Consider the following 27,116-nt stretch of genomic DNA (forward strand, 5'->3'; position numbering starts at 1 on the left):
CGATACACTACTGGAAGCTTTAAAATATTTCCAGACACAAGCATGCCACAATACACATTACTTGATACGAAGCTCCACTATACTATCTCCACCACCGCCACAACTAACAGCACCACCGCCTTCTACGATAACGTATTCTGTCAGACATATACGTTATGCGGTACAACTATGTTATACTGACACAGATACATGCACCATTGTTCTCATATTGACTTGTATGGTAAATAAAATGTATTGTGTTAGGCATATACATACTGAAGCATGTACACACACATGCACTATAATGTTTATACTGATCATGACGAAAATAATTGTACAATAACATATACTCATGCCAATAATGGTTGTCACCCCCAGCCTATTAATATACTAGTAATTGAAGAGGGTGACAACCATTATTGGCATGAGTATATTTAAATATGTTAGTAGGGTTCTTGTGTACTGAGTAAGGATTAAACAAACAATTCGCACATACTACGGCTATTTCAATGTGCCAATGTACCAATTCATAACGCACGCGCGCAATCACGCGCACGCACGCACTCACACAAATCTCGAAGCCGTGGAAGAAAATACGGATAAGTAAACATAAAAGCTGTTTATAAACACATCGACATTACTGACGCGCCGAAACGCAACTAATGGGCGTGAGCGGTATAAAGGGGACCGGGTATGTTCCTTACCTGGGTTGACTAAAGGATATGTTATTGACACCACTGTCGTCACTGACTCGACGATGTCGTGGGCACTGTTGTTGACGTTTGCTCTAACAGGTAAGTGGATAGTTAGAGTGTATGCTGTTTAGATGTACTGTTACACGAAAATAAAAAATGCAGATATAAAGTAAAGTAAGCAATACCTGTTGCTGTTATTTTCCTTTAAGCGGATTGGGAAAATATATACTAGGATGTGTAAATAGTTTCTTTGTCGGGTATAAATAAGAAATATTTCTGAATTATGTGTCAATATAAACTACACATGTTTGCGTGTTGGTTTGATTTGGTTATATGTTTTTGATTAACGCAACAATCAGCAATATTCCAGTTATGTGACCGTGGTCTGTAAACAATCAAGTCTGGACCAGGCACTCATTGATTGCCTTCATATTATTGTATACTCCCCAGGGAGTTGAGATTGATAATACGCTGTACCGATGAGATTGACATCCAATGAGCGAGGGAAAAATACTAGCGCCTTGAGCATGCACTAGTTGCCTGGATATGTGCGCTATATAAATAACCTATCATCATCATCATATTTATCTATCTACGCAATTTGGGTACGCTGACATGCACCAACCGAGTTACCATGCATGGCCTGTACAACCCCAATATGTAAAATCAACACAATATGTAAAAACTAACGCACATGGCCACCCGATCCCGTTACGACAAAAAGAGGTTACTGAAGATCAATTCTAAACAAGATGTTTACTGGTAATACTAGATGTACACCCTGGGGATACGCCCCTCCTAAATACGCCCCTCCTAAATCCTTTGACTGAAATTTTCAAACAGCGAATAAGACGTTTACGATTTCAATCTCGTCAACCGTGCCAAGCTGCATCGGACACATGCATCTGCTCCCTTCACCTTGCACAACAATCTTAACGCATGTGTTATATTGAATGCCTGTGATATATTGAGGTGGTATATTCACTAGGTTCTGATGCACGCTGGGTCTTTAATTACAAACTTAAAAGACCCGATGAACATGTTGACAAACCTAGAAACGCCCTCAATTCCTCAACACCCCCACCCCACACCACTCGACATCTCCAGCAGGGTGCGACCTGTTGTATACTATACATATTGTACAGAGGGCACTATAGGCCTACAAGGGACAATGTGAGCTGGGGATTCTACGTGAGGGGGACAATGGGGCCATACACACACCTAGAAAGCTTTCACGGGGTGAAGGATATATATTATGTTGATATATTTACATTGGAATGTTCATGGAAAGTGGGTTCTGTATACCAGCTAAGAACGGTGTTATGTTTTCAAAAACAGGTATAGACATAGGTACAGTCAGGAGACATTCACGTGCACATATATACTCCACCAGATACAAACATACATGTACGAATATTGACCTGTCATACAGTATATCTACTGTAATATGTTAAATAGGTCATTTGATATTGACCGTATGATATATTTAATATGTCTACTGTATGATATCTTTAGCACGTACCAATACGCCTTACTAGAATTTCCTAGTTTTGCCTTAGGCGGTAAGTTTGTTTGTCGTTTAACCCCATACTCAACAATGTTCCAGCTATATGATAGTCTGTAAATAATAGTCCAGGAGCTTCGATTTATTTCTATTAATTTATCAACACGTATCAAATAGATCTTATTTGTGGTCTTTAGAAAATCAACAACACAAGTGATGCTATTTTGATTTTATGCAGCGGTGAGAGAGAGAGAGCTGTTTATTTCAGTAAAGGGGCCACAGGCCCATTATACATGTTGTACCATCCGCACAGTTTATCAAGCGCCAATATAATAATTAACATAGATGCTACGGGGCAGGATACACATCAGGATATAGAGATATCGCAATCGCAAAAACGTATTACCTTTTTTAAGAGCTAGGTCTAAATATTTTCCCAGATCATTAATGACAATTATATTCCTTGACAAGAACAGTTGAAACAGCTACTCATGTGATCGGAGATTATAGTAATATTTGGGAATTGTATTTTCTCTAAAACCATTGTATTATGGACTTTATGCAGCGGTAGATGAAACATGTTTAGTCATGTTAAAAGTTAACGGTCGGTATGAGTACAGTTTGGAAGAGTAATCACCCACATCTACATGTATACGTAACGCGTCGACAACTTGCTGATATATTTAACTATGGTGTATATCAATAGTATGGCTCAGACACAACAACATGACAGTTGCATGCAGTATGTTTAGATATATCACTTGGGTACAAAACAGTGTACAGTTCCTAAGTGAAAGGGGCGGACGGAGGGATAGCTTGGCGCCTAAAGCGTTAGCGCGTCAGGCCGACGACCCGGGTTCGATTCCCTGCTTTGATACAAATGTAAAGCCAAATTCTGGTGTCCCACCCCCGCCCCCACAAACACACACACACACCCACCCGCCTTGATGGTGCTGTAATATTGATAAAAGGGAAATAAAATCCTGTCCACTAACTCATATCAACGATACACTATAACGCTTAAAGACGCCAACAATATATATTTGCTCCTGTATCACCCAACCTTGAAGGTAGGGACATCGGAAACATCTGGGTGGTATTCTTTTCCCATGAGAAAACAAGGAAGGAATACTGTCACACAAATGCAACATGCAAGTGCATTGGTGCTATTCATAAAGCGAAAAACAAAAAAAATAAACAAGGTCTCATGCTAATTGTCATATACTCGCTAATCCCTTGTATAATGTTAAATTTGTATGTGTCCCATTGTCATATACTCGCTAATCCCTTGTATAATGTTAAATTTGTATGTGTCCCATTGTCATATACTCGCTAATCCCTTGTATAATGTTAAATTTGTATCTGTCCCATTGTCATATACTCGCTAATCCCTTGTATAATGTTAAATTTGTATCTGTCCCATTGCCATATACTCGCTTATCCCTTGTATAATGTTAAATTTGTATCTGTCCCATTGTCATGTACTCGCTAATCCCTTGTATAATGTTAAATTTGTATCTGTCCCATTGCCATAAGAGCCTAAAGAAACATGCTCATTAAGTCGGACACTTCATTAAAGGTAAACAAAATTGTGTATATCTTTAAAAATAATTAATAAAAGTTTTAAAAAATATTTATGTCCATGAATACACGTAAAATACGTTAGTGATCGGAATTTATTGTATCTGTATAAAACGCTGATTAACTATGAGCAAAATCTCCTCTCTTCATAATGAAGTCATTTTACTCTCGAATGCACAATAGTATTGTCTTGAGAAAATGTTACTTCTCGACAGTCAGCCTTATAGGCAGGTGAGTGTACATTACCTGTTATCTGTAACATAATGATCCATTTCAACCTGCCACATCAAGCGTAAACAAACAACAGGTGCTGCTATAGGCAACGTTCTCGTTAACTGTGATTCTTATATACCGTCAGATAAATATGTCCAAATGTATACCGTCATACAAATATGTCCAAATGTATACCGTCATACAAATATGTCCAAATGTATACCGTCATACAAATATGTCCAAATGTATACCGTCATACAAATATGTCCAAATGTATACCGTCATACAAATATGTCCAAATGTATACCGTCATACAAATATGTCCAAATGTATACATAATATGTCCAAATGTATACCGTCATACAAATATGTCCAAATGTATACCGTCATACAAATATGTCCAAATGTATACCGTCATACAAATATGTCCAACCGTATACCGTCATACAAATATGTCCAAATGTATACCGTCATACAAATATGTCCAAATGTATACCGTCATACAAATATGTCCAAATGTATAGCGTCATACAAGTATGTCCAAATGTATACTGTCATAATACAAACATGTAACCACATATATAATTGTCACGATACAAATTCATGTATCTTCAAATATAGTCCCTTACGACACAGGCAAAGAAACATACCCCTACAATGCAAACATGCAAACATATGTGACAATATGGTAATATATATGTACACATGGGCTACAAATTGTGTAGCTAGAAAACAAATATTATGAAAACTAACACGGCAAATGCTTGAAAGTTTCCACCCCGAAACAGATTATATGCCCAATGCAACCATCGTACCTAACGTACCTTGACAGACAGCTAGACGACAATGTATGCAATGTGTTGTACCATATGTTGTCCTCAGTGTAAAACTCTTCTTAAATCTATATCATATACAAGGTAGTAGAACATTGTGATCATCCACGTCTTTGTGGTGTGTTTGACAGACATTGCCTACAGTCATAACAGATGAATACTTCACCCTGTTAGATATTTGGAAAACTAAGCTTAAGGCTATGTCGTGTTACAAACTTGCATAGCATCTGCCTTCTATCTAGGTCTGTTGTCACAATCAACATTCTCTTTAAGACGAGCAATATTCCAGAAGACCCAGCCTCTAGTTTATACATTTCACAATACATGTACTAGTTTGTGAGTACGATAGAGCATTCTCTTTTCATACCGATTTCAAACATTCTCAAAAGCTTTGTCAGTAAAGGTTTGAAGAAGATCAATGGCATATATACAAAGGACATTTTCAAATTTATAAATTACTGACAAAAATGCAATTCCTATTTTCAATTGTGCCATATGTTCTCGTGTACGTTTACATGAACAATTCAATTTGCACGTATTTTTAACGGTGGCACCGACACACTACATACAATACATTCGGAATTGGAATGACTCAGGAGTCGACTTTCAGACGAGATTTCTGATGAATATTATGTATTGTTAGCTTGAAATCCATGTGAATCAAATGTAATATCCAAACCTGTAAACATTAGCTGTATACTACTCTTTTTCAACGTTAGTGTTTTTGTTTAGAGAAATATACTGAAATCTATGAACACTTATTTCCTTAGGGTTCAGCCGTCATCATAAAAAATGAAAGTCCAGTCTTCTTTATGAAACACTGACCTAATCATCCAAGTCAGCCATTGGGCGTCACGGCACGCCGCTAGCGTATTTGCCACCTAACGTTAATTCGCGGGGCATGTGATATAGCATTACGCTTGTCTAAACACTTTTCTCACTCAAAAGAAATCTGAAGCAATGTTTAAGCATAATCAATATTATTGGGTATGATAATAATTTCCTCTTATCCCATTTGAATATCTAATACGAAAACAGATGTTGATCGGTGTTCCATAATCTAATAGACATGTGTTTTCTGTGCGATGTAAAAGAACAGGGATTAAAAACAACAAAGGGATATAGCTGGTTAGAATAGGCCTTTTTGTTTCTTGTCGATTCTCTGTCGAGTTTTAACTGGGAATCTTCACGCAAGGGAATAAAGTGTGAAACCATCAAACAACACGGAAATGTGGCATACAAACACGACTGTATTCTAAAGCTATTTCAGTGTATGAAATATGCCAAAAACCCAGCCAGACATCAGGGCTGGTAACTTCAAAATGTTACCAGCCAAAATGGATTTAACAAGACCATACACCAAGATATGTATGGAACATCTAAACGTTTTACCAGACCATCGGGGTGGCTAGCTGTAAATCTAGACCGTCCGTCAGAAATCTAGCCCGTCTCGGGCGGTCGGACGGGCCTTATTTCATACACTGGCTATTTACATTTTTAAGTCACAAATAATTACAAAGGAATCAATATGACAATACAAGAGAGAGTGGCAGTACAAATTCAAGATCAGTGCAAATACACTGGTAATATGATATCAAAATAATAGCAATATAGTGGGTAAGGTTTTACGCCGCTTTTCGCAACATTCAAGCAATAAATCGAACCCGTGTCTTGGGGGTGACAAGCGAATGCTTTAACCACAAGGATGCCTAAACTCCTCAATATTAATACAGACTATGATGATGACATTAACCTCGATACAAGAGCAGTCAAGCTTCAAACATAGTCCTTTATAGGCTGGGTATCCTAGGTGTCAAATAAGCTTCCCTCAACTGCTGGTCTTAATGTAATGTGAGATGTGTTGATTGATGACAGAGACAGGCCATAACAACTTCCAGAAGTTTCCTTTCAGGAATATTCCGTGAAACGGTGGGTCAGACTAAGTAGGAATATTACAGATCCTCCGGAAATTCCCATAACTCCCAGTCTATACATGTACACTACTGTCAATGTAACAGTTACTTATTTACATGATCACTGTTACACACTTAACGTCCCACAATCTGGTGTATATACTATTGAAAGAAGACCAACCCATCAACATGTACTGTATGGATTAATGAAGACAATTGAAGTCAAGAAAGCTAGGATAGCTTGGTCTGTCAACGCGTTTGCTGACGGGATTTAACTCTTTGAGGAAACAAGCACAAACTCGGCATCACTGTCCCGGAACACTTATTAAACAAGATATAAACAATGAACAGCAAATAAGCGAAATATATATGTTCAGAAATTACAAGGGCAGCAGCGAGCTAAGGGTCCGGCTAAGACATAAAAAGGTCAGTCGTCTTCCAACTCAACCTCATTTCTTTCCTACTAAGGCTTTGGTAGAATTCATTCTTCTTGGGGCTTCAAAACTTCAGCAATCCTTTGGCAATGAAAGTTGGATCTTTACACTGATATATTGAAATATGAACACGAGGGCATGTACTAGTAAACTCAGTTCCAGCTAATGTCAATAGTGAGGGTCCAGCTCAGACATGAAAGAGGTGAGCCGAGTTACAACTTAACCTCAATGCCTTTCCTACTAGCAGCATATCCTCCTCTCGGTTGAACTTGTTTGTTTTAGGACAGATATTGACCGAATGAACCATTAATTCCGAACGCTAATTACTATGTTCATTTTAACAATAGCTATCTTGAATTAGTCGATGTTATATGACCATTAAGAAAGAGTAGGATTGAATTTTGCAAGCATTAACATAGACTTATCACTTTCAACTTACTTATCTCTTGACACATTGATCTCTGCGTGGGTCTACTCCCATTTGTGAGAACTCCCAATTGTGAGACTCCCAGTTATGAGACAGTGGAGTAGGTAATTAACAAAGTAAACACACCATACTCCCCTGCCTGATAGAATAGATTAACCCTAGCTAATTACTGATTTGCTATGAAATTGAATCTTTGGAGGTAACATAATGAAACTTTATAAGATAAATTGATTAACATACTCCGGTAAATGTACTTAAAAATTAAACACTTTGTGTAAGTAACTTCATGATCATTTGAAAGAGAAATTAATTTACCTACTCAGATTTACTCCGTCTCCGAAACTACAAGCTATAGTTTAAGAAATAACTCTGAAATACAAGGAATTTACCGTCGAACTGCCTCTTATGCCAAATCCTTTTTACCCGACACAATAAATTTATGGAACGCCCTACCAAGAGTCATGTAGTCTCACAGAATTTAAAAACCTAATTACAAAAACCGAAAACAAGATTTATATTGACCTTAATTATGGATCTTGTTTTTGTCAAATCGTCCACTGCCGCCTCAGGCTCGGATGTAGCGACCTAAACGCCGATAAGTATAACAGACATTTAACAGACAGTCCATGTTGTTCTTGTCGATATCAGAGTGAAAACGCCCTACACTATTTCCTCACTTGATAAGAATTAATATGTAGTTTACACTACTCGTTATAACCCGGATACCATTTTGAACGGAAACAAGAATTTACTTCTTGTGTAAACCAGCAGAAAATAGTTGAATTCGTCCACGATTACATCATCAAGACACAACGCTTAAATTTTCTCAGGAAAATACTTAAATTAACTCAACAACCTTCTCATGATTGATGTATATTCCTACAATAGCTTGTTAGACACACACAACTGTAACTCTCTAATTATGACTACTTAGAGAATAGTTGTATTTGATGTAATCTGTATATATTTATCTGTAGTTAAAATATATTTATGCAACAGTCAATATCGATGACGTCACATCCTCCATTTCATTTTGTATTTTATGTTGCATGGGAGCAGTGTTAACATAAGCAGTTATGCTTGTTCACCAATCCCAATTCATTTTCATAAATGATAATAAAATATGTTTAAACCAAAATGACTTTCAAATTTCATAATAGTCAATAAAAATGTGTTATCATAATTAATTTACTATTCTCTGAATAAATAAAATATTTAATGAACTATTTCTTCTTTGTAAATAAAATCTTTGATAATCTATTTCATTAATCAACTCATCAATGAACTATGGCTCCTGTGGGTACTCTTCAACAACTTGGCTGATCCCACTTTCATTGTAGGGATGTGGAAACACCACCTATGTGCACTGTACCATTAATTAATGTGTCTCACAACTGGGAGTTCTCACAAATGGGAGGACACCTCTGCGTGTATTGACTACACGTACATCAAATGTCAAATGTCCTGTCCCTAATAAATTTTGGCAGTGCTAAAAAGGCATTTACAAGCAGTCATAATTACAGTTTCAGAAATCACTCTTCCCTAATATTACATGTGCCTTCTTAATGGTTGCAATATAACCCAGTATGTTGTAGTTTATTTTGTTTTGATTTTAACGCCGAACTAAGCAAAATTCCAGCTACAGGGCGGCTGTCAGTAAATAATCGAGTCTGGACCAGACAATCCAGTGATCAACAGCATGAGAATCGACCATATTGGGAAACGATGACATGCGTCAGCCACGTTAGTGAGCCTGACCACCCGATCCCGTTAGTAGCCTCTAACCACAGGCAGGGTTACTGAAGACCAATTCTTACCCGAATCTTCGATGGATCTTCGGGTCTGGGGTATGTTGTAACTGTCTTTGAATTCGGTGCGTTTTCAACGTAACGTTCATTATATACTCTCCCAAAAAAGAAACGCATATAGGAATTTCAACTGTATTTTTATGTTTATTTTGAAACATCTTGCAGGCTTTAAGAGTCAATGAAATATAAAATATATGAAATTGCACACTGGGAATGTAGACTTATCCGTCTTCGGCACCAACTCGAGGAAAGTCAGTTTGACTGTCACATGGAGACGTGTGGTGGCGCTGAAGTCAATACCTCGTGTGACCACCGTGGGCATCCAGAACTGCACGGCATCGCCTCGGCATCGAACGAATAAGTCTCAGAATCTCGTGTTGCCCAATCGCAGCCCACTCTGCCTGTAGTGCCTGTGCGAGTTGCTGAAGTGTCTGGGGCTGATGGTTACGGGGTCGCACCCGTCTGTCCAGGGCATCCCACAGATGTTGGATTGGGTTTAAGTCCGGTGATCTTGAGGGCCAGGGGAGCACATTGATGTTGTGGTTCTGGAGGAAGTCTCTAGTGTGACGTGCTGTGTGGGGCCTGGCATTGTCCTGTTGAAACAACTCCCTCTGGCGATCAGTGATCGTAGGATGGGCGTAGGATTTCGTCACAGTACCGTTGAGCTGTCAGGTTGCCCTGGATCATCACCAATCACTTCTCCTACGGCAGGTAATTTTCTCCCCAAATCATAACACTTCCTCGGCCGAATCTGTCCACCTGGGGAACGCAAGCGTCGGCGAAACGTTCATGTCGACGTCTGTACACCCGCATTCCTCCATCGCGTCGTTCCAATAGAAATCGTGATTCATCACTGAACCAGATTCTACGCCAATTCGGTCAGTTCCAGGCCTGAACGTTGGTGCACCATTGAACTCGATGTCGACGATGTTGTTGTCGAAGCACAGGGCCAAAATAAGGTCTTCTGGCACGTAAACCAGACTCTCTCAACCTGTTCCTGACGGTCTGTGCAGAAAGCCTCCACAATCCGGGTATTTGTCGAGCGGTACTGGTCGCCGTAGCTGTTCGATGACGCAGGTGATGTAGCGATCCTGCGCCGCAGTGGTCGCTCGGGGTCGCCCACTACGAGGGGCATCTGCATCTCCCAGAGCCGTGAAATGGTGCTTTGGTGAACATTCATGCGTCGGGCAACTGCACGTTGAGACTGGCCAGCTTCAAGCAAACCAATGGCGATATGACGGTTGGCTTCACTTAGACGTGGCATTTTGCGTTCGTCAACAATATTCCAAATACAGTGAATAATCGACAGATAGCGATCAACCTTTTATACCCATCACTGAGACTATCTGATTCCCAACTTTCACGTACATTGCATGTGAATTGTGTATTCTGTGACACTACACGCCGAAATTAAAAATCATGCTGTTAAATACGGGTATTCTACGGATGGTGCGTTTTGTTGTGATGTTTCAAAACATAAACATAGGACTCATAAACAGAGCAAAACCTTTTGTAAAATGAATCATGTTTTAATTCATTTGCTACATGAAATTGCTATTTTCATGATGCGTTTCTTTTGGGAGAGTATATATTCATTATATGTGTTATGCATTGTCTTCAGCAAAAGCTTTGATAGAAATCATTCTTCATCGGGCTTCCAATTGTCAGCTTTCCTTTGAAATATTAATGGGTGAGTGAGTGAATGAGTTTTACGCCGCACCTAGCAATATTCCAGCTATATGGTGGCGGTCTGTAAATAATCGAGTCTGGACCAGACAGTCCAGTGATCAAGAGCATGAGCATCGATCTGCGCAATTGGGAACCGATGACATGTGTCAACCAAGTCATCGAGCCTGACCACCCGATCCCGTTAGTCGCCTCTTACGACAAGCAGAGTCACCTTTTGTGGGAAGCATGGGTTGCTGAAGACCTATTCTACCCCGGATCTTCTCGCGTCGCAAATTTAATGAAAGCAGGTTAGATATTTACAATAGTTGTCATTTCATTGAAGTATGAACACACCCGGGCGTGTATTAGTAAATTCAGTTCCAACTAATGTCATCAGAGAGTGAGTGATTGAGTATGGTTTTACGCCGCTTTTAGCAATATTGAAGCAATATCACGGCGATGAACACCAGAAATGGGCACCACACACTATACCCATGTTGGGAATCGAACCACTGTCTTCGACGTGACGAGCAAACACTATAACGACTAGGCTAACCCCACCGCCCCTAAGTGACGCGTTGCATTTATACAGTGTCGTGTTCGATTAGGTGATGCCACCACTGTAAGCGGTAGTTTAAGAAAACATGAACATTTTCAACGTATTTCATTTCTACCCGTCAACTTTAAGACTAAAGGGATTATAAATGGGAACGATTTAGTTTTAAGATTATGGACTTACCATCGTTCAGCAGAGGTCTGCAGTGTTTTGAATTATTTATTTACGCTACACACATTTATACGTCCCTGGTCGTCACAACATCTTACGTGGGTTAGCTTTTACAATAAATCATTTAGTTTAGCATTCCCTTCTCATCTGAGGATTACCTGACCACTTTCTCTTCACCACTTTTTTAGTCACCCAAAAGTTTGATATAAAGTTTATGTTTCTCGTGAAATAGTGTTAAGTTTTTCCTCGGTAAACATCAGATTAACTAAAAAATATACATGTATTTACTGAGGACATAAACGTGACATAAAATTGAAGTGAACTGATTGAATGTATTGTATGAGAGACAGGTTCTATAATTTTGTTCTGTGTAAATAAAACCACCCACTTTCGAGTGTTTTCTATGTCGTTAACATTCATTATTGGTAGATTTTAAAACTCTGCAGTCATATATTTTTCATTAAAACCCGTTCAACTCCGCATAGCCATATTTTACCGTTTAACATTTGTGAGTTGTTTTAATATGTATGCCCTGTTACTAAATATTTTATTTCTGAAATGAATGTAACTAGTTGAGATATCAACAATATAAATCTGCCTGTCTGACAGCTTTAAAGCTTTTGCTATTATTGAAAATGTTTATTGAAGTGTCTCGCTGTCTGGTATTACGACCCGTGAAGATCCGGGGTAGAATAGGTCTTCAGCAACCCATGTGATTGCCATAAAAGGCGACTATGCTTGTTGTAAGAGGCGACTAACGGGATCGGGTGGTCAGTTTCGCTGACTTGGTTGACACATGTCATCGGTTCCAAATTGTGCAGATCGATGCTCATGCTGTTGATCACTGGATTGTCTGGTCCAGACTCGATTATTTACAGACCGCAGCCATATAGCTGGGATATTGCTGAGTGCGGCGTAAAACTAAACTCACTCACTCACGTCTGGTATTACAATTATTGGTATGGTGTCTGATATAACGGCAACCACTCAAGTGTATGATATACAGGTACGTAGCAGTGTACAAAACAATGTGCCACCATGCTCCCAGGGTAAAGACCATCTCTCCCAGAGCCGTGAAATGGTGCTTTGGTGAACATTCATGCGTCGGGCAACTGCACGTTGAGACTGGCCAGCTTCAAGCAAACCAATGGCGATATGACGGTTGGCTTCACTTAGACGTGGCATTTTGCTTTCAGTAACAATATTCCAAATACAGTGAATAATCGACAGACAGCGATCAACCTTTTATACCCATCATTGAGACTATCTGATCCCCAACGTTCACGTACATTGCATGTGAATTGTGTATTCTGTGACACTACACGCCGAAATTAAAAATCATGCTGTTAAATACGGGTATTCTACGGATGGTGCGTTTTGTTGTGATGTTTCAAAACATAAACACCATAGGACTCATAAACAGAGCAAAACCTTTTGTAAAATGAATCACGTTTTAATTCATTGCTACATGAAATTGCTATTTTCATAATGCGTTTCATTTTGGGAGAGTACATATATACATGTACATATATACATCGGCAATACGTTTTGCTTGTTTGATCCAGTTAACCGGACGCCTGGCTATCCGGACGATTTCTGAGTGTAACCAAAGAGTACGGATAAACGGGGTTCGACTGTACATCGAACAAACATGAAAACACTTAATGTCGTACGATCGGATTAATGATGTAGAATGGGACTTAGTCATACAGTATATAGTTTTGTTATTACGGATGAAGCATTTGCAGACCTCAGTCTGCTTTTGTCCAAATAAAAAACCCAAACCTGTCTCTTGAAACGATTACGATTAAATGTGAATTAGCACATGAGTATGTCGTATCGCATTATCAAGTTGCCGTACTTGAACACGCTTTCTTTTGGCTTACCTTGTTGTAGCATTCAACACATACTAGTGACGTTTGACCCTAATTCTTAGAACTAAGGACTGTTATGCGAATCAGCTACCATATGTTTACCGTACACGTAGCAGGGTTAGCGTATCATAGTGAAGGTAAATAAAAACCCGGATATTGAAGTCAATGAACGTTTTCTAATCCTTTACAATCTGATGTCTTTTGATTGTCAATAGGTTTGTCCTCGGTATAAATATTCCGGTTCTGTTTATGACATGACAAATAAATACATAACGATACATTAATGGCATATTTCACACATGAATTGAGAAGTCAACGAACTTGTTAAATGAGGTGATCGGACAAGACACACAACCCAGTGATCAACAGCATAAGCATCGATCTACGCAATTGGGATACGATGGGACACCATATGAACAACCATCCACTGCCATTGTATTAACCCCAGGAAGCAGGAATATTGTTGTGTTAAATAATCCCAAACCCATAAAACACCTTTATGGTACGTAGTCGGTTCACGTAATGGTCTATGTTCTGAAATACGTCTTGGATAAATTGGCGAGAAAACCTTTCATTTATCATTTTATATCATTTCCCATTTTGACTGTGTTTGAAGCAGGCTGCATTACTATGTACAATTGTCCTGATATTTTAAGTCAAATATCAAATTACAGGTCTTATTTTCGGGGATAACTGCGTCGAAGATTCAGTCTGTTTGGACAGTCTGTATTTGGCTGTTATCAATCTACAGTCAGGAGACTTCAGTGGCTATTGTCGGTAAGTCACAGACATAGTAAGTCAGGTCTACTACTGTCTGTAGCCAGCAGACTGTGGTGGTCACAGTCGGTAAGTCACAGATCAAGAACCGGCTGCCAGGAGTCAACAGACTGCAGCAGTGTTAAACTAGTAAGTTACAGACATAGACCCTGCTATCTGTAGTCAGCAGACTATGGAGGTCACAGTCGGTAAGTCACGGACCTAGACCCAACTGTCTATAGTTAACAGACGTCTATGGTGTAACAGACTATGGTGGTGTAAATCGGTAAGTCACAGACCTAGACCTCAACTGTCTATAGTTGTTAACAGACTATGGTGGTGTAAATCGGTAAGTCAGACAGACCTAGAGTCAACTGTCTATAGTTAACAGACGATGGTGGTGTAAATCGGTAAGTCACAGACCTAGACCTAACTGTCTATAGTTGTTAACAGACTATGGTGGTGTAAATCGGTAAGTCACAGACCTAGAGCCAACTGTCTATAGTTAACAGACTATGGTGGTGTAAATCGATAAGTCACAGACTTAGACCCAACTGTCTATAGTAAACAGACGGTGGTGTAAATCGGTAAGTCACAGACCTAGACCTAACTGTCTATAGTTGTTAACAGACTATGGTGGTGTAAATCGGTAAGTCACAGACCTAGAGCCAACTGTCTATAGTTGGTAACAGACTATGGTGGTGTAAATCGATAAGTCACAGACTTAGCGTCAACTGTCTATAGTTAACAGACGATGGTGTAAATCGGTAAGTCACAGACCTAGAGCCAACTGTCTATAGTTGGTAACAGACTATGGTGGTGTAAATCGGTAAGTCACAGACTTAGAGCCAACTGTCTACAGTTAACAGACTGTGGTGGTGTAAATCGGTAAGTCACAGACCTAGACCCAACAATCCTGTCAGATGTCCGAATGTGAAAATGTTGTTTGTGACGTAGCCCAAACTGTCTACATGTATAAGATCTCAGTGAACACTGTCGGTAGGTCAGCTGTCTACAGTCAGAAGACTACAGCGGATACTATACACTGTATATATATTAAGTCGATGTAGTACTGGATATATGAGTCAAGCCAACTTTTCATTTGTTGCCATGCGAAATTAACATATACAAAATGATCTATAGGTAAAATTGACATTCATGATATGTAAAATATGAATATGTTAGCACATGAACTTAGCCGTACTGTCTCACGTTAAAGATATTTTACGCTACTTTCCTTTCAGCAACTCAGAGTCGTATGTAGCGTGTTCGGAAACATCCCTTGTTGGTTGTAACAGAAAAACCTCGAACTTAGTCAAGCACACCCGAAACACACAAGCCGTTTACTGCGCAAGTGGTACGTATTTGTTTGTTTCCAACCCATGACTATCACGCGAACGTATAAAACTATATGTAACATGTGGTCAACATCTGAAACAGTATACCGTTTTGGACATGGCCGCGGTACAACTTTCTGAGGGAGGAAAACCCCATGGCGCACAGCTCTTGGACATTTACCTCTTCGGTGAAACCTTCAAACGCCGAAATTTACAGAACTTCAAACAACAGACATCAATATGAGTTTTACATCATAAGCGACTATTACAGTTAAAGGTGTTAAGTACGTTTCGGTGTGCGAGTTAACGCACAAAACGCACACGCAAAATCATTAAAGCACACACACCGACAGGTTGTTAACCATTTAACTCTAATACCAGTTGTTCGTCTCTCGATCTGCAGATACAGCGGTATCTTATTAACATCTTTGAGTTATGAAATATCCTTGTTATTATGCCTAGTTTTGAAGAATGTACTTATATTGTGTCTAGTTTTGAAGAACGGATGGGTCTGGTGTAAGCAATGAAAGTTTCCTTGTACTTATGTCTAGTTTTGAGGAATAAATGAATCTGGTGTAAGCAATCAAAGTTTCCTTGCACTTATGTCTAGTTTTGAAGAATGTACTTATGTCTAGTTTTGAAGAATGGGCGGGTCTGGTGTTAGCAAAAGAACTTTCCTTGATCTTATGTCTAGTTTTGAAGAATGGGCGGGTCTGGTGTTAGCAAAAGAACTTTCCTTGATCTTATGTCTAGTTTTGAAGAATGTACTTATGTCTAGTTTTGAAGAATGTACTTATGTCAAGTTTTGTTTATGTCAAGAATGGATGTGTCTGGTGTTAACGATATTCCAGTACGATCACAGCTGGGGACACCAGCAATGGGTTCCACGCATGTGGAAAATCGAGTTTAGAGGTGACACTACTTCGCTTCAACTCCAATGTTACCTCCCCCTATTGGTAATTTATGCCACAATAAAGCAAAGATTAAATTCCATGTACTTTACAGGTACTGTGGAAGTAACAAAGCATGTAGTGTCTGCTGTGTGTCTGAATGTGTCGTTATGTCTTCCAGGAAGCAACCCTGGCTACCTGGAGTGCCAGACACGCCGCAGTGTGTGCGAGGCAATATACGACCAGTTCCAGTCCCTGTCACTGTGCAGGTACTGTGCCATAGTGAAAGAGCGACTTAATGAGTCGCAACGATGTTTCATTATATTAGGCGTCAGTGTAATGTGTAAGGACATTCTAGATTCAAGCAGTACTCGTTTATTCCTTTTCCTGAATCGTAGACAACTACAGGAGCATGACCAGATGTCACAAGACGCAGGACACTTGTATCCTAATACATTCAGCAGCAATTCAAGTAACCCAAACATCATTTCACAGGCACTGCCCCGACACTGTATTAAGTTACCTACCCTGAAATTAATGGAAAACGAGCCATTGTGCATGAACATATTGATTTACGTCATTTCAACATGTTGTTATTGAACCAATGGGGGGCTTATTGTGAGATATCAGTCAGTTTGAAATATTATATCTGACATATCTGCTTTGTGTATCGACAATTAATGCATGAAATGTTTTGGTCACAGTGATCTGGATCGATATGTTGTGTGTGTTCTACGTGACCTGTCATCATGTCACCAATCAACCTTCAACACCACGTCTATGACTCAAGCATTGAAGGAGAGTGCTACTTTGTCCTGTGGTAAGAGATATGCAAACTGCCATTGATTAAAGATGTGATGGGTAAATTTCTATTTTTCCCAGAGAGCCATGTGGGACATTTTTGAAGACAAACACGTGAAAGGAACATTTTTTCAGAATGTTAAGGTTGGGTTACATTTGGGCCCGGGTTATATTTCAGTTACGGTGAGGTTTAGGGTGACTGAGTCTAGTTTTACGCCGCTGATATTCAGCTATATCACCGCGGGGTAGGGATTAAGGGTAATGCTAAGTTAGCAGACTGACACTTGTCCGAATTACAAGATACATGTATATGATTACATATCTCGGTTTAAGTATCAATGCATAACGACATATAAAACATCTTTGACGTAATGTGCTATTCTGCTTAATAGATGTGTCCTTTACATATTTTAGTCGAATACTGATAATAATTAATATTTTCTTATATTTTCACTTAACTTTATGTCAAACAATCAGCAAACGTTCTTAACAGTTTAAGGAAAGATAAAGAACTGGTTCGACCAAGTGTTGAAGTGATAAAACGGAATCTTCATCTTGTTTACACACTTACTCAGAATCCGTTAAACGTATAAAGCCGGGAAGCGTAATGGGTAGTCTAGTAATGGAGTGAGTGAGCGAGTTTAGTTTTACACCGCTTTTAGCAATATTCCAGCAATATAATTGCGGAGGCCACCACAAATCGGGCTTCACACATAAGTCCTATGTGGGGAATCGAACTCGGGTCTTCGGCGTGACGAGCGAACGCTTTAACCACTGCACTAGGCTACCCAACCACCTGAACACCATGTTGATGTAGTGATATCTTAAAGGTGACGTGCACATTGCTCCTCCCTAGATGTGATTATTTCCCCTATAGGTGCTGGGAACGCATCGTGCGCTGTGCAGTACATCATGTGCCAGACTACGTCACTCCTGGTCACCCAGAGTCTGGAGGTCAACAATTTGGATGGCTTCTGCAGGTGTGTCTGAACGTTAGGCACCAAACAGGAACTTACTTTATTACGAAAATTATGTCAGTTCCGGATGGAACCGGTAAGCAGGACAGGTATATCTTTTTTGCAAATACCCGGTGCCATCCCTGATATTAAGTGTTCTATTAAAATTTCGTCTCTATTTTCTATGATGCTCAATGCTTTCTCAAAACACGGAACAGTGCATTAGGAAATTCATGTACATGAATGTTCATTCGTGCCAACACAGTAACTTCTGATATGGAAATTCAGAGTAACTTTAAATTAAATCGTAAATTCCAAAAACACTTGTGTACAAGTGAAGAGATTCGGCAGCACATTATTACATACACAAATTTTAGAATTCCTTTTGAATCATCCGAACGAAAGTGACGCTCACACGAGGTGAGGTTAAGTGTAAGTAGTATCATACAACATAACAGAAGAAACCCGATCATATTTCGAATGACGCGTCCTTTTGAAGGCATCCGTCTGTTACTTTCAACAATAGTGTAAACGAGCTATGTGTCAACTTGGGCGTGAATGAATGGGCCTGAATTGACGTTTTTGTTAATGTCCTACACATGTCATTCAACCAGTACGTTCTCGGTGAGGATTTGCTATGTAGCTTTGATTTCTAACTGTTACATATGCCTGAAAGAGGTATGTGTTACGTGAAGGCACTTCTTCATTAAGTTCATGACTAAAGTTCGTTCTGCAAAAAAGAAATCTGCACCTTTCTATTTAGGTTGATACTTTTGCAGCCAACACCTCATGGTATATTCTTTTTAAAACAGCTACATTTAAGTTCACTTTGCTGAAGCTATTACCTATGCAGCTTGTATGGTCCTATTGTGAGCCATGCTTAAAACTTTAGTGTGTGTGTGAGAGAGTGATTGTGTTTAGTTTTACGCTGCTTTTAGCAATATTCCAGCAATATCCCTGCGGGGGACACCAAAAATGGGCTTCACACATTGTACCCATATGGGAAATCAAACCTGGGCCTTCGGTGTGACGAGCGAACGCCTTAACCACTAGGCTACCCCAACTCCCCTGCTTAGTGTAACCTTAAGGAAAGATATAGTACTACTCAAGTCTAACATACATAATGTCTTCCACGCACATCTCCACAGCCATGTTGATACCTTCCTGGCGTGTAGGAGGAGTCTGCATGATGGCTGTGACAACATCTATACCACACCAACAGCATTGTTACTGTCGGAGGAGATGGTAACGAAGGATAAAGCTTTGTACTGTAGACCAAATGGTAAGATGTTTCATTCTTTGGCCATTTTACGGATGTGTTTACCACAGTGGTAATAATTTACAAATCCTAAACACATATTCCGATGAATTTTTTTTCGTCATATTAGGATGAATTAATGAAGAGTTTAAGTCTTCTTTATAACAGTTCTAAAACAGAAACTGAAATGGTATACATTTGATGACGTCTTTGACATTCCGATGTTACCGTGGATAATAGGAAATCAAAATGCTTCTAACAAATTTGGAGAAATTGTCAAACCTTCGTTTTGAAAATTATTTCTATACATTTTATGTCATTAGGATCAAGTCCAAGCTATTTTTCATGTTTACAAAAACAGAAGTCTTGCGAATCACGACTTTATATAACGGGGGACATAGACAACACGGTGGTCCTGTATTACTGCAGGTGAGTATACATATGTCCTGTCTCTATACAAGCTTTCATGACGTTAAAACAGCATGATTTTAGTAGCGTAACAATATATAGCTACCACACCCAGTAGAGGTCGACTGTTATTATTTTTAAATGATCTTGTTGGAAAAGCGATCGTGTTGACCTCCTGTCAGTTTAAGTCATAGCATGCATGGCTAGCTTCTTGCGTATTATGTGCAGGAGATCTTAACTTCAATGCAAAGCTAGGTTACCTGGAGAGGTGATGTTGGGCGTTCGGTTCTATGATCAATTTAGCCCTGGGACACTGCCGTTAACCTACTTCTACAATGAAAACAATCTCTTGTCACTCATTGCACAATGACAAAAATAAAATAGGAATATGCTGGCGCTGAGTCAAATGTTTGGAGAAGGTTGTTGATAATAATTTAAACAAATACTGTTTTTAGTCTTCAAATAAAGTATGTCGCTGTATAAATCATTGTGACGTTACATCAACATAGCTTACTCAGTTATATTGGCATTTAGAGTAGGGCATAGCAGAACTTATTAAACGCAACCACGAAGTTGTCACGCTTGAAAAGACGAAGTAAGACTTCAAATGTACTTTAAATCGGGACCAATATATGTCAGAGATAGATGCTGAAATTTAGTTTCTGCAGTCCCTAAAACATTGTCTATGGTTATTTCTACAGCCTTTGTGGACAATCATTTCACGCTTTGGATTTTATAATTCTATACGGTGAATTCTGACTGATGAAAAGTACTATTCTTGGGTATATAGCTTGCGCGATGAATTGGCATTAGAGCTGCATATTGTGATTTGAAACCATTGTTGACCAATTAGAATTTTAGCATCCCCATTTGTCTTGTTTGAAAATATTTCAGCAGCTCACAATAGCATTAAGTGAATATAAACGTTATCAACTTACAATGTCAATACTTGAATATGCAAGGTATCAGCTCACAACATCATTAACAGAATATTAACATCATCAATTTACAATATCAGCACGTGGATATATCAAGGTACAATAGCATTAACTAAATATAAACGTCATCAACGGACAATATCAATACTGGAATATATACTCAGCAGCAAAACAACGTCAGTACGAATTCAAAATTAGATAGGCACTGTAATCAAATCATTACAGAAATTGACATAATAAGCGGATCAAAACCATTTTTTGTGTACAGTATCTTGACACATCAATGGATAACTCAGCACAATTTCAAGACATTACATGAACGTTTGCAGTCCATTCAGACCCTTGACTTCAGTATCTAGTGTGACCACCACGAGCGGCAATAACTGCAGCACAGCGTCTATGCTAGAGTGCACCAATCGATTGATGAAGGCCATTGGCACCTGGAACCACACTCTGAGAAAGGCCTGGCGCAATAAATCGCCTGTGTTCGGCATTGGTATGACATTATTCAGTCTTCTCTGAATTTCATCCCAAAGATATTCAATTGGGTTTAAATCAGGACTAAGGGCTGGCCACTGCATAATGTTGACACCGTTCTGCTGTAGAACGTCCTGTGTAGCTCTGGCAGTATGGGCCCGGGCGTTATCATGCTGGAAAATGTTGTTCCGGTGACGTGCGAAATGTGGTATGACGTGGGGTCTGGAGAGCTTGGTCGATGTAGTGCACCGCTGTGATGCCGGCTCCTCTCCCTGGACCAAGGTTCTGGAACACCACAGGACCCACTCTCTGGTTCAGGCCTATTCCACCCCATACCATGATGCTTGCACCTCCTCATGAGTCTCTTTCCATAACACATTGGTCTGAGTAACGCTGGCCACGTCGTCGCCATATTCTTGTTCTGCCATCTGCAGTTGATACGCAGTACCGACTCTCATCTGTGAACAGAACAGTTCTCCATTGCCTGTATTGCCAGTTTTGGTGTTGTAGGGCAACTGTAGACGTTCACGCCGATGACGAGGGGTGAGGATAGGTTCACGGTGGTTCCCGCTGTTAAGACGTCGGCGTACTGTATCAGTACTGATTGGTCTTCCGTGTGTTCCCACTGTCTGGCGTGCTGTTTCGGATGCCTGCATGAAGGGATTCTGTACATGCTGTCGCACAACATGGCGGTCTTGTCGTCTTGTGGTCACCCTTGGTCTGCCAGTACAGGGGCGATCATTTGTGGTGTTGGTGGTCTTCCTAGCGCCTGGTTCCTCTGAACTGTCGTGAGTCGCGGCATCATGCTGACGTTGTAATGTGAATGCTTCAACTAGGTTTGGGGGTGCATTTAAAACAGCTGGTCCTTGTGAACAGCACGTGCAGCATGAGTTGCATGAAAAACATAGAGAACACCGTACCATCTCCGAGATCAGGTTGCGTTTTTGAGACCATTTCCTGCGTTCCACTCTGAGTTTGGGAAGGAATGTCTTTTCTCAGGTAAAGTTTGAGATGTTGTCAAAAATATACAACCAGAACGTTAAATGAGTTTACACTTATCCGTTTCTGCGAAGGAAAATTCCTAACTGACGTTTCTTTTGCTGCTAAGTATATAAAGGTATCAGCTCACAACAGGATTAACTGAATATAAACACTATCAGCTTACTACTTCCTCAATTGAATATAAAGAGTATAAGTAATTATAGGACTGTTTGTTGTTAATTTCTGTCAAACCGGAATACATGTCTGCAACACCTTACCCTGTAGATGTCAGGCTGCACTTTATTTAGAGCGGTGATGGCGTATTTAAGCATACAAAGCACTTGTCGTCACATCTAATGTCTGGATTCGAAGTTTGAGTTTGTCGACAGCATGGAGGATTATTAGTGTTGGATTTTATTCAGGTCACTAGTCGAATACAGGACGTGTCTGTCACGTGACCTGGCACCCTGTCAGCAGGATGCCATCAATCTACCGGCACTATTGGCCTCGACCACGACCAACTTCACACGGACTTGTTCTGGCATCAATAGTGAGGCGCATTTTCATTTATCTGATTATAACAAGCATGAGATGTCATGAGTTTTGTGTTTGTTGTGGGTCTGTGTTTGTTGGTGAGGTAGTGAGGTGTGTTTAGGGACAAGTATTATGTGTAGTAGTTAGGTTTTTGTTTAGTGGTGAAGTGGGAAGGTTTGTGTGTGGTAGTGAGGTGAAGAAGTTTGTCTTTGGTTGTGACGCATATATTTGGATGATGAGATTACTTCTTTGTGGTGAGATTTTTGTTTGGGGGTGAGACTGAGAGGGTTTTGCTTGGTTGACAAATGTGTGTTTTGCTGTGAGGCATTTGGAATGTTCAGGTGTGTTATTTGGTTGTGACGTGGTGAGGTTTGTATCAAACTGCTCCGCAGTGTCTCACGGGCATACTAGAACATGTGATCATGAGTTTGTATGCCTCAATTATGTTTCTGTATCAGTATCAACCCCAGATCATGGGTTTCGCGATGTGAAACACATCTGAAAACTGCATCTCTTAGGAGATAGAGGGGCGCTATATTGCAAGTTTTCGTTGTTGCTAAAACATTGTTCAAGAAGTGTCAGGTCCAGCGTTGTTATTCAAGAATGTCGGGCGACGACAAGAGGATGGTTATCAAAATGTGGCACGACTGCTGCATCCATAACTTCCTGTCGATAACGTTGACCATTTAGTGTCTCGGATCCTGTAATGCAGGCAGTCGAAAGGCATCCGCACACCGTAAGTGAGCCACCACCAAAGGGTTCAGCTGCATGAGTCACCTCCTGATGAGTGACAAATAAGCGACTAAGACCGCCGGTAACGCGTAGAAGGTAGCGACTTTCATCAGACCAATGAACATTAGTTCAAGTGTTGTTCTCAAGTTGCGGTTTTCTTGGAGCGTTCTGTCTGTGCCTAGCTGTGAAGAACAGATGTCTGTTCGGACGACGAGTCCTCAAGCCAGCAGCCCGCTTCCTGAATCAGATGGTACTGTTGGAAAGTCTCTCCGACTCTCAATCCTCGGCGCAGTTCTGCAGAAGTCATTGTATTGCGTCTTGTCAGACCAATTAGGACTCTGTCATCACAGTTATTGGTCTTCCATGCTCTTCCGTGCCTTGGGCGATCCTTTATTACATCGGCATTGTGTAGAAAACTGTGCTGCACATATTGCAAGTATAAAATTTATGCCTCAATGTGCACGGCGCACATGAACCCATAGGAAAGAAAGTTTTTTATGGATGTCAACTTCTTTATCATGAGTAACACAACGTTTCGGAGTACATTTTACCCCTCCATCAGAACCAATAGCTTTTGAGATATTGTGTTATATACAATATATATAACGCGTGCTTTACATGCATTTCAGTATGCTTGGGTAGCATTGCCTGTTCAGACCAAAAGTTTGAATATTGTCCAATGATTCAGATGGTGTTTAATCAATGCCCATCTGTATAGACTGAGATACTAAGCGGTAGTGCTTGTCGTAAAGGGTATCTATCTGGGTTAGTGGTCAGGCTCGGTAGCCAGGGTCATAGCTTGCCCATCGGCGTGGGACGTACATATCAATGTGAAGGTGATCGCGACATATTGAGCTTGTTTGCAGATATTGGTATCGTTTGAATGCGGGAATGTGTCCTTCGCACATGTCCCATACATAACACGCTGACGGAGGTATTACCTTTCAACCATGCGCGACAGCCGACGTGTGAAAATCGCAATTCAATATACTGAAAAAAACATGAAATAGACGGAACACTAACCAGTGAGATGTGATACAAGCGAATGAATATTCATTATCATTAACGTACATATTAAAATAGGGTACATGATTGCCTGCACAATTAAAGTATTGACGCTTGTCGATGACGAATGTTGTATGTGTTATAGCCTTCAGCAATCCGATTGCTTAATGGTGCATGTCTTTGTCGTCTACTGCTAGCATGTTGATGACATCCTGTAGATACGTATGTGTCATCTATCATCATCATCATCATCGTCATCTACTTTCTTGTGAATTTTACATATCATCATTACAAATAACACGACATTTTATGGGAATCATTTGTGATTTACGCCTTATCCCAAAAGAGCGTTAGTTACTAGATTCCCAATAAGAGACATACAACTCTATAACTATATTCATCTAGTTTTATCTATGTTTCAGTTTATGCTGGAGTCCGGGAAATGTGCTGTAAGTAATACAATTACATAAACGTAACTTATTATGTCTGTGTAATGAATCCATATATTAACCTGAAGTCAGAAAATCAGGATAAACGATGCATTATTGTACACATATCTCACCACTAAAAGACAATCCATATGCTACGTATAAAGGAATAAAATAATATATCAAGATGTAAATCCACTTTAAGTGCTGATGTAAATAAGATATTTTATTTACTCTTTATTGCTCACCCAAGAAGCAATCAACCGTCAAGATAACACCTTTATTACACTATGTACAATAACATCACGTGCGAAACAGGACTATATTGGTCAATGGCCTTGTTAGTACCACTGCGCAACCGTTAGATATTTGTTGAAATAAATCCGTAATTTAAACGTCATCTAATGGGGACCCTTTGAGAAACATATAGATATATACGTTATAAACTTCCCTTTTTGCAGGTTCACCGATTATGCTGCTGTTGACGTTGGCTGTTGTATTGGTATACGTCGCTTCCTGACGTAACCAGGCATTGAAGCGGAATTCCATATAGAACTGCTTATGTATAGCATTGTCATTACCCCCTGTATCAGGTGTGCTGCCGACTACATTGGGTTGAACTTCCTTTGGCATAGTTCAGACAGCTGCCTTCGAAACACCTAGAGCTCGATATGTCAAGTCAGTTTTCCGTTGTACAGAGTCAGGGTTGAATGTTCCAGTGTGTGAAGCAGACCATTTTAAGTCAAAATTTAAAGGGGTAAGGATATCTGTTTAAGACCAGCAACACATACTTTGTATTTGATCTGAAAAAGAAAAGAACTTTCTTTTTTCCAGCTCATATTATGCCTGTTCAAAACTTTTGCAGTTTCTAATATCAAAGGAAGATATGATATATTCACTATATGTGTTCGTTCCCATGTTTACATTCAGTTATATATATTCATAGTGAAGAAAATTGACAAATAGGTAAATACATTAGTAGTGATTGTATCTGTGAGTACTGGGAATAAAGGGAGCCATTTGTGGTTGAAATTCTCCATATCATTGTTTTTCATTGCAGAAAATTTAAATAAATATGTCTTTCAAAGATTCTAGGATATTATCATATTTTGGATTATGTTTTTTATACAACATGAAGTGTTGTACTTCATCATTGTTTGTCAGTGCAGCTAACGTTTAATAAATATATCTTTCAAAAGTTTTAGAAAATTATTTTTGGGAGTATATTTTTATAGCATAAACATGGATGTATCTTTGTCAGCTGTTATTGTGTGATTTAATAATCTATGCATGCTTGCTCAAGATCAGGCATTTTGATAATTGATTTTGAAAGGTAAACATTTATTATGCCAGATTTCAAGATTATTCCCAAATATTTGTGTTTCCATCAATCCCAGTACAAGTGACAAAGTCTCTTTGTCTTTGCAGAAGCAACACAAAATATTATCAACAAATTTCATCTTAAATATTTTACTTTTGCAGCAAACAATACACAAAGTTGTACTTATTCCAAAGATACACTTACAAGCATTCCTCACGAGTGACCCGTGAAGGTCCGGCTTAGAACGTACCTTCAGTAACCCATGCTTGTCGTAAGAGGCGACTAATGGGATCGCGTGGTCAGACTCGCTGACTTGGTTGACACATGTCATCGGTTCCCAATTGCGCATATCGATGCTCATGATGTTGATCACTGGATTGTCTGGTCCAGACTCGATTATTTACAGACCGCCGCCATATAGCTGGAATATTGCTGAGTGCGGCGTAAAACTAAACTCACTCACTCACGAGTCAACTTAATCCTACAGTAAATATTGCACCGCTGTGGAACATGGCATGATAACGAGGTTCAGAGGAACTACCCGTTTTTATTTGTATGTTAATTGTAGATTGGGGCAGTAGCAAACTTGTGTTAGATGTAATACAATCTGTGTACATGTACATAGATGGGGTCAGTTG

At 39.6% G+C, this 27,116-nt stretch overlaps 1 protein-coding gene and 1 long non-coding RNA gene across 4 annotated transcripts in view; one reads left to right on the forward strand and one right to left on the reverse strand.

The window, feature by feature from the left end:
• The window catches only part of LOC124287669, a 49,179-nt gene that overhangs the window by 12,857 nt on the left and 9,206 nt on the right, over positions 1-27,116 (reverse strand). Inside the window, exon 2 of one of the 3 annotated variants that reach the window (XR_006901312.1) lies at positions 20,323-20,392. The exons of 1 other annotated variant lie outside the window; for it this stretch is intronic. This is a non-coding gene — a long non-coding RNA (uncharacterized LOC124287669). Of the gene's footprint in view, positions 1-8,101; positions 8,126-20,322; positions 20,393-27,116 lie in introns of those variants that run through there. One more of the 3 variants, XR_006901310.1, reaches the window with a different exon arrangement.
• Positions 357-26,246, forward strand: LOC124287668. The gene is made up of 11 exons (XM_046724171.1): positions 357-773; positions 14,331-14,433; positions 15,657-15,769; positions 16,821-16,908; positions 17,344-17,459; positions 18,318-18,420; positions 19,545-19,678; positions 19,978-20,083; positions 22,881-23,008; positions 25,152-25,178; positions 25,619-26,246. The coding sequence occupies exons 1-11, from the start codon at positions 737-739 to the stop codon at positions 25,675-25,677; spliced, it is 1,014 nt and encodes a 337-aa protein (XP_046580127.1). The 5' UTR covers positions 357-736; the 3' UTR covers positions 25,678-26,246.

The sequence above is a fragment of the Haliotis rubra genome, unplaced genomic scaffold (assembly GCF_003918875.1).
Source record: "Haliotis rubra isolate DU_JTF1 unplaced genomic scaffold, ASM391887v1 Scf404, whole genome shotgun sequence".
In the NCBI taxonomy this organism is placed as follows: Eukaryota; Metazoa; Mollusca; class Gastropoda; order Lepetellida; family Haliotidae; genus Haliotis; species Haliotis rubra.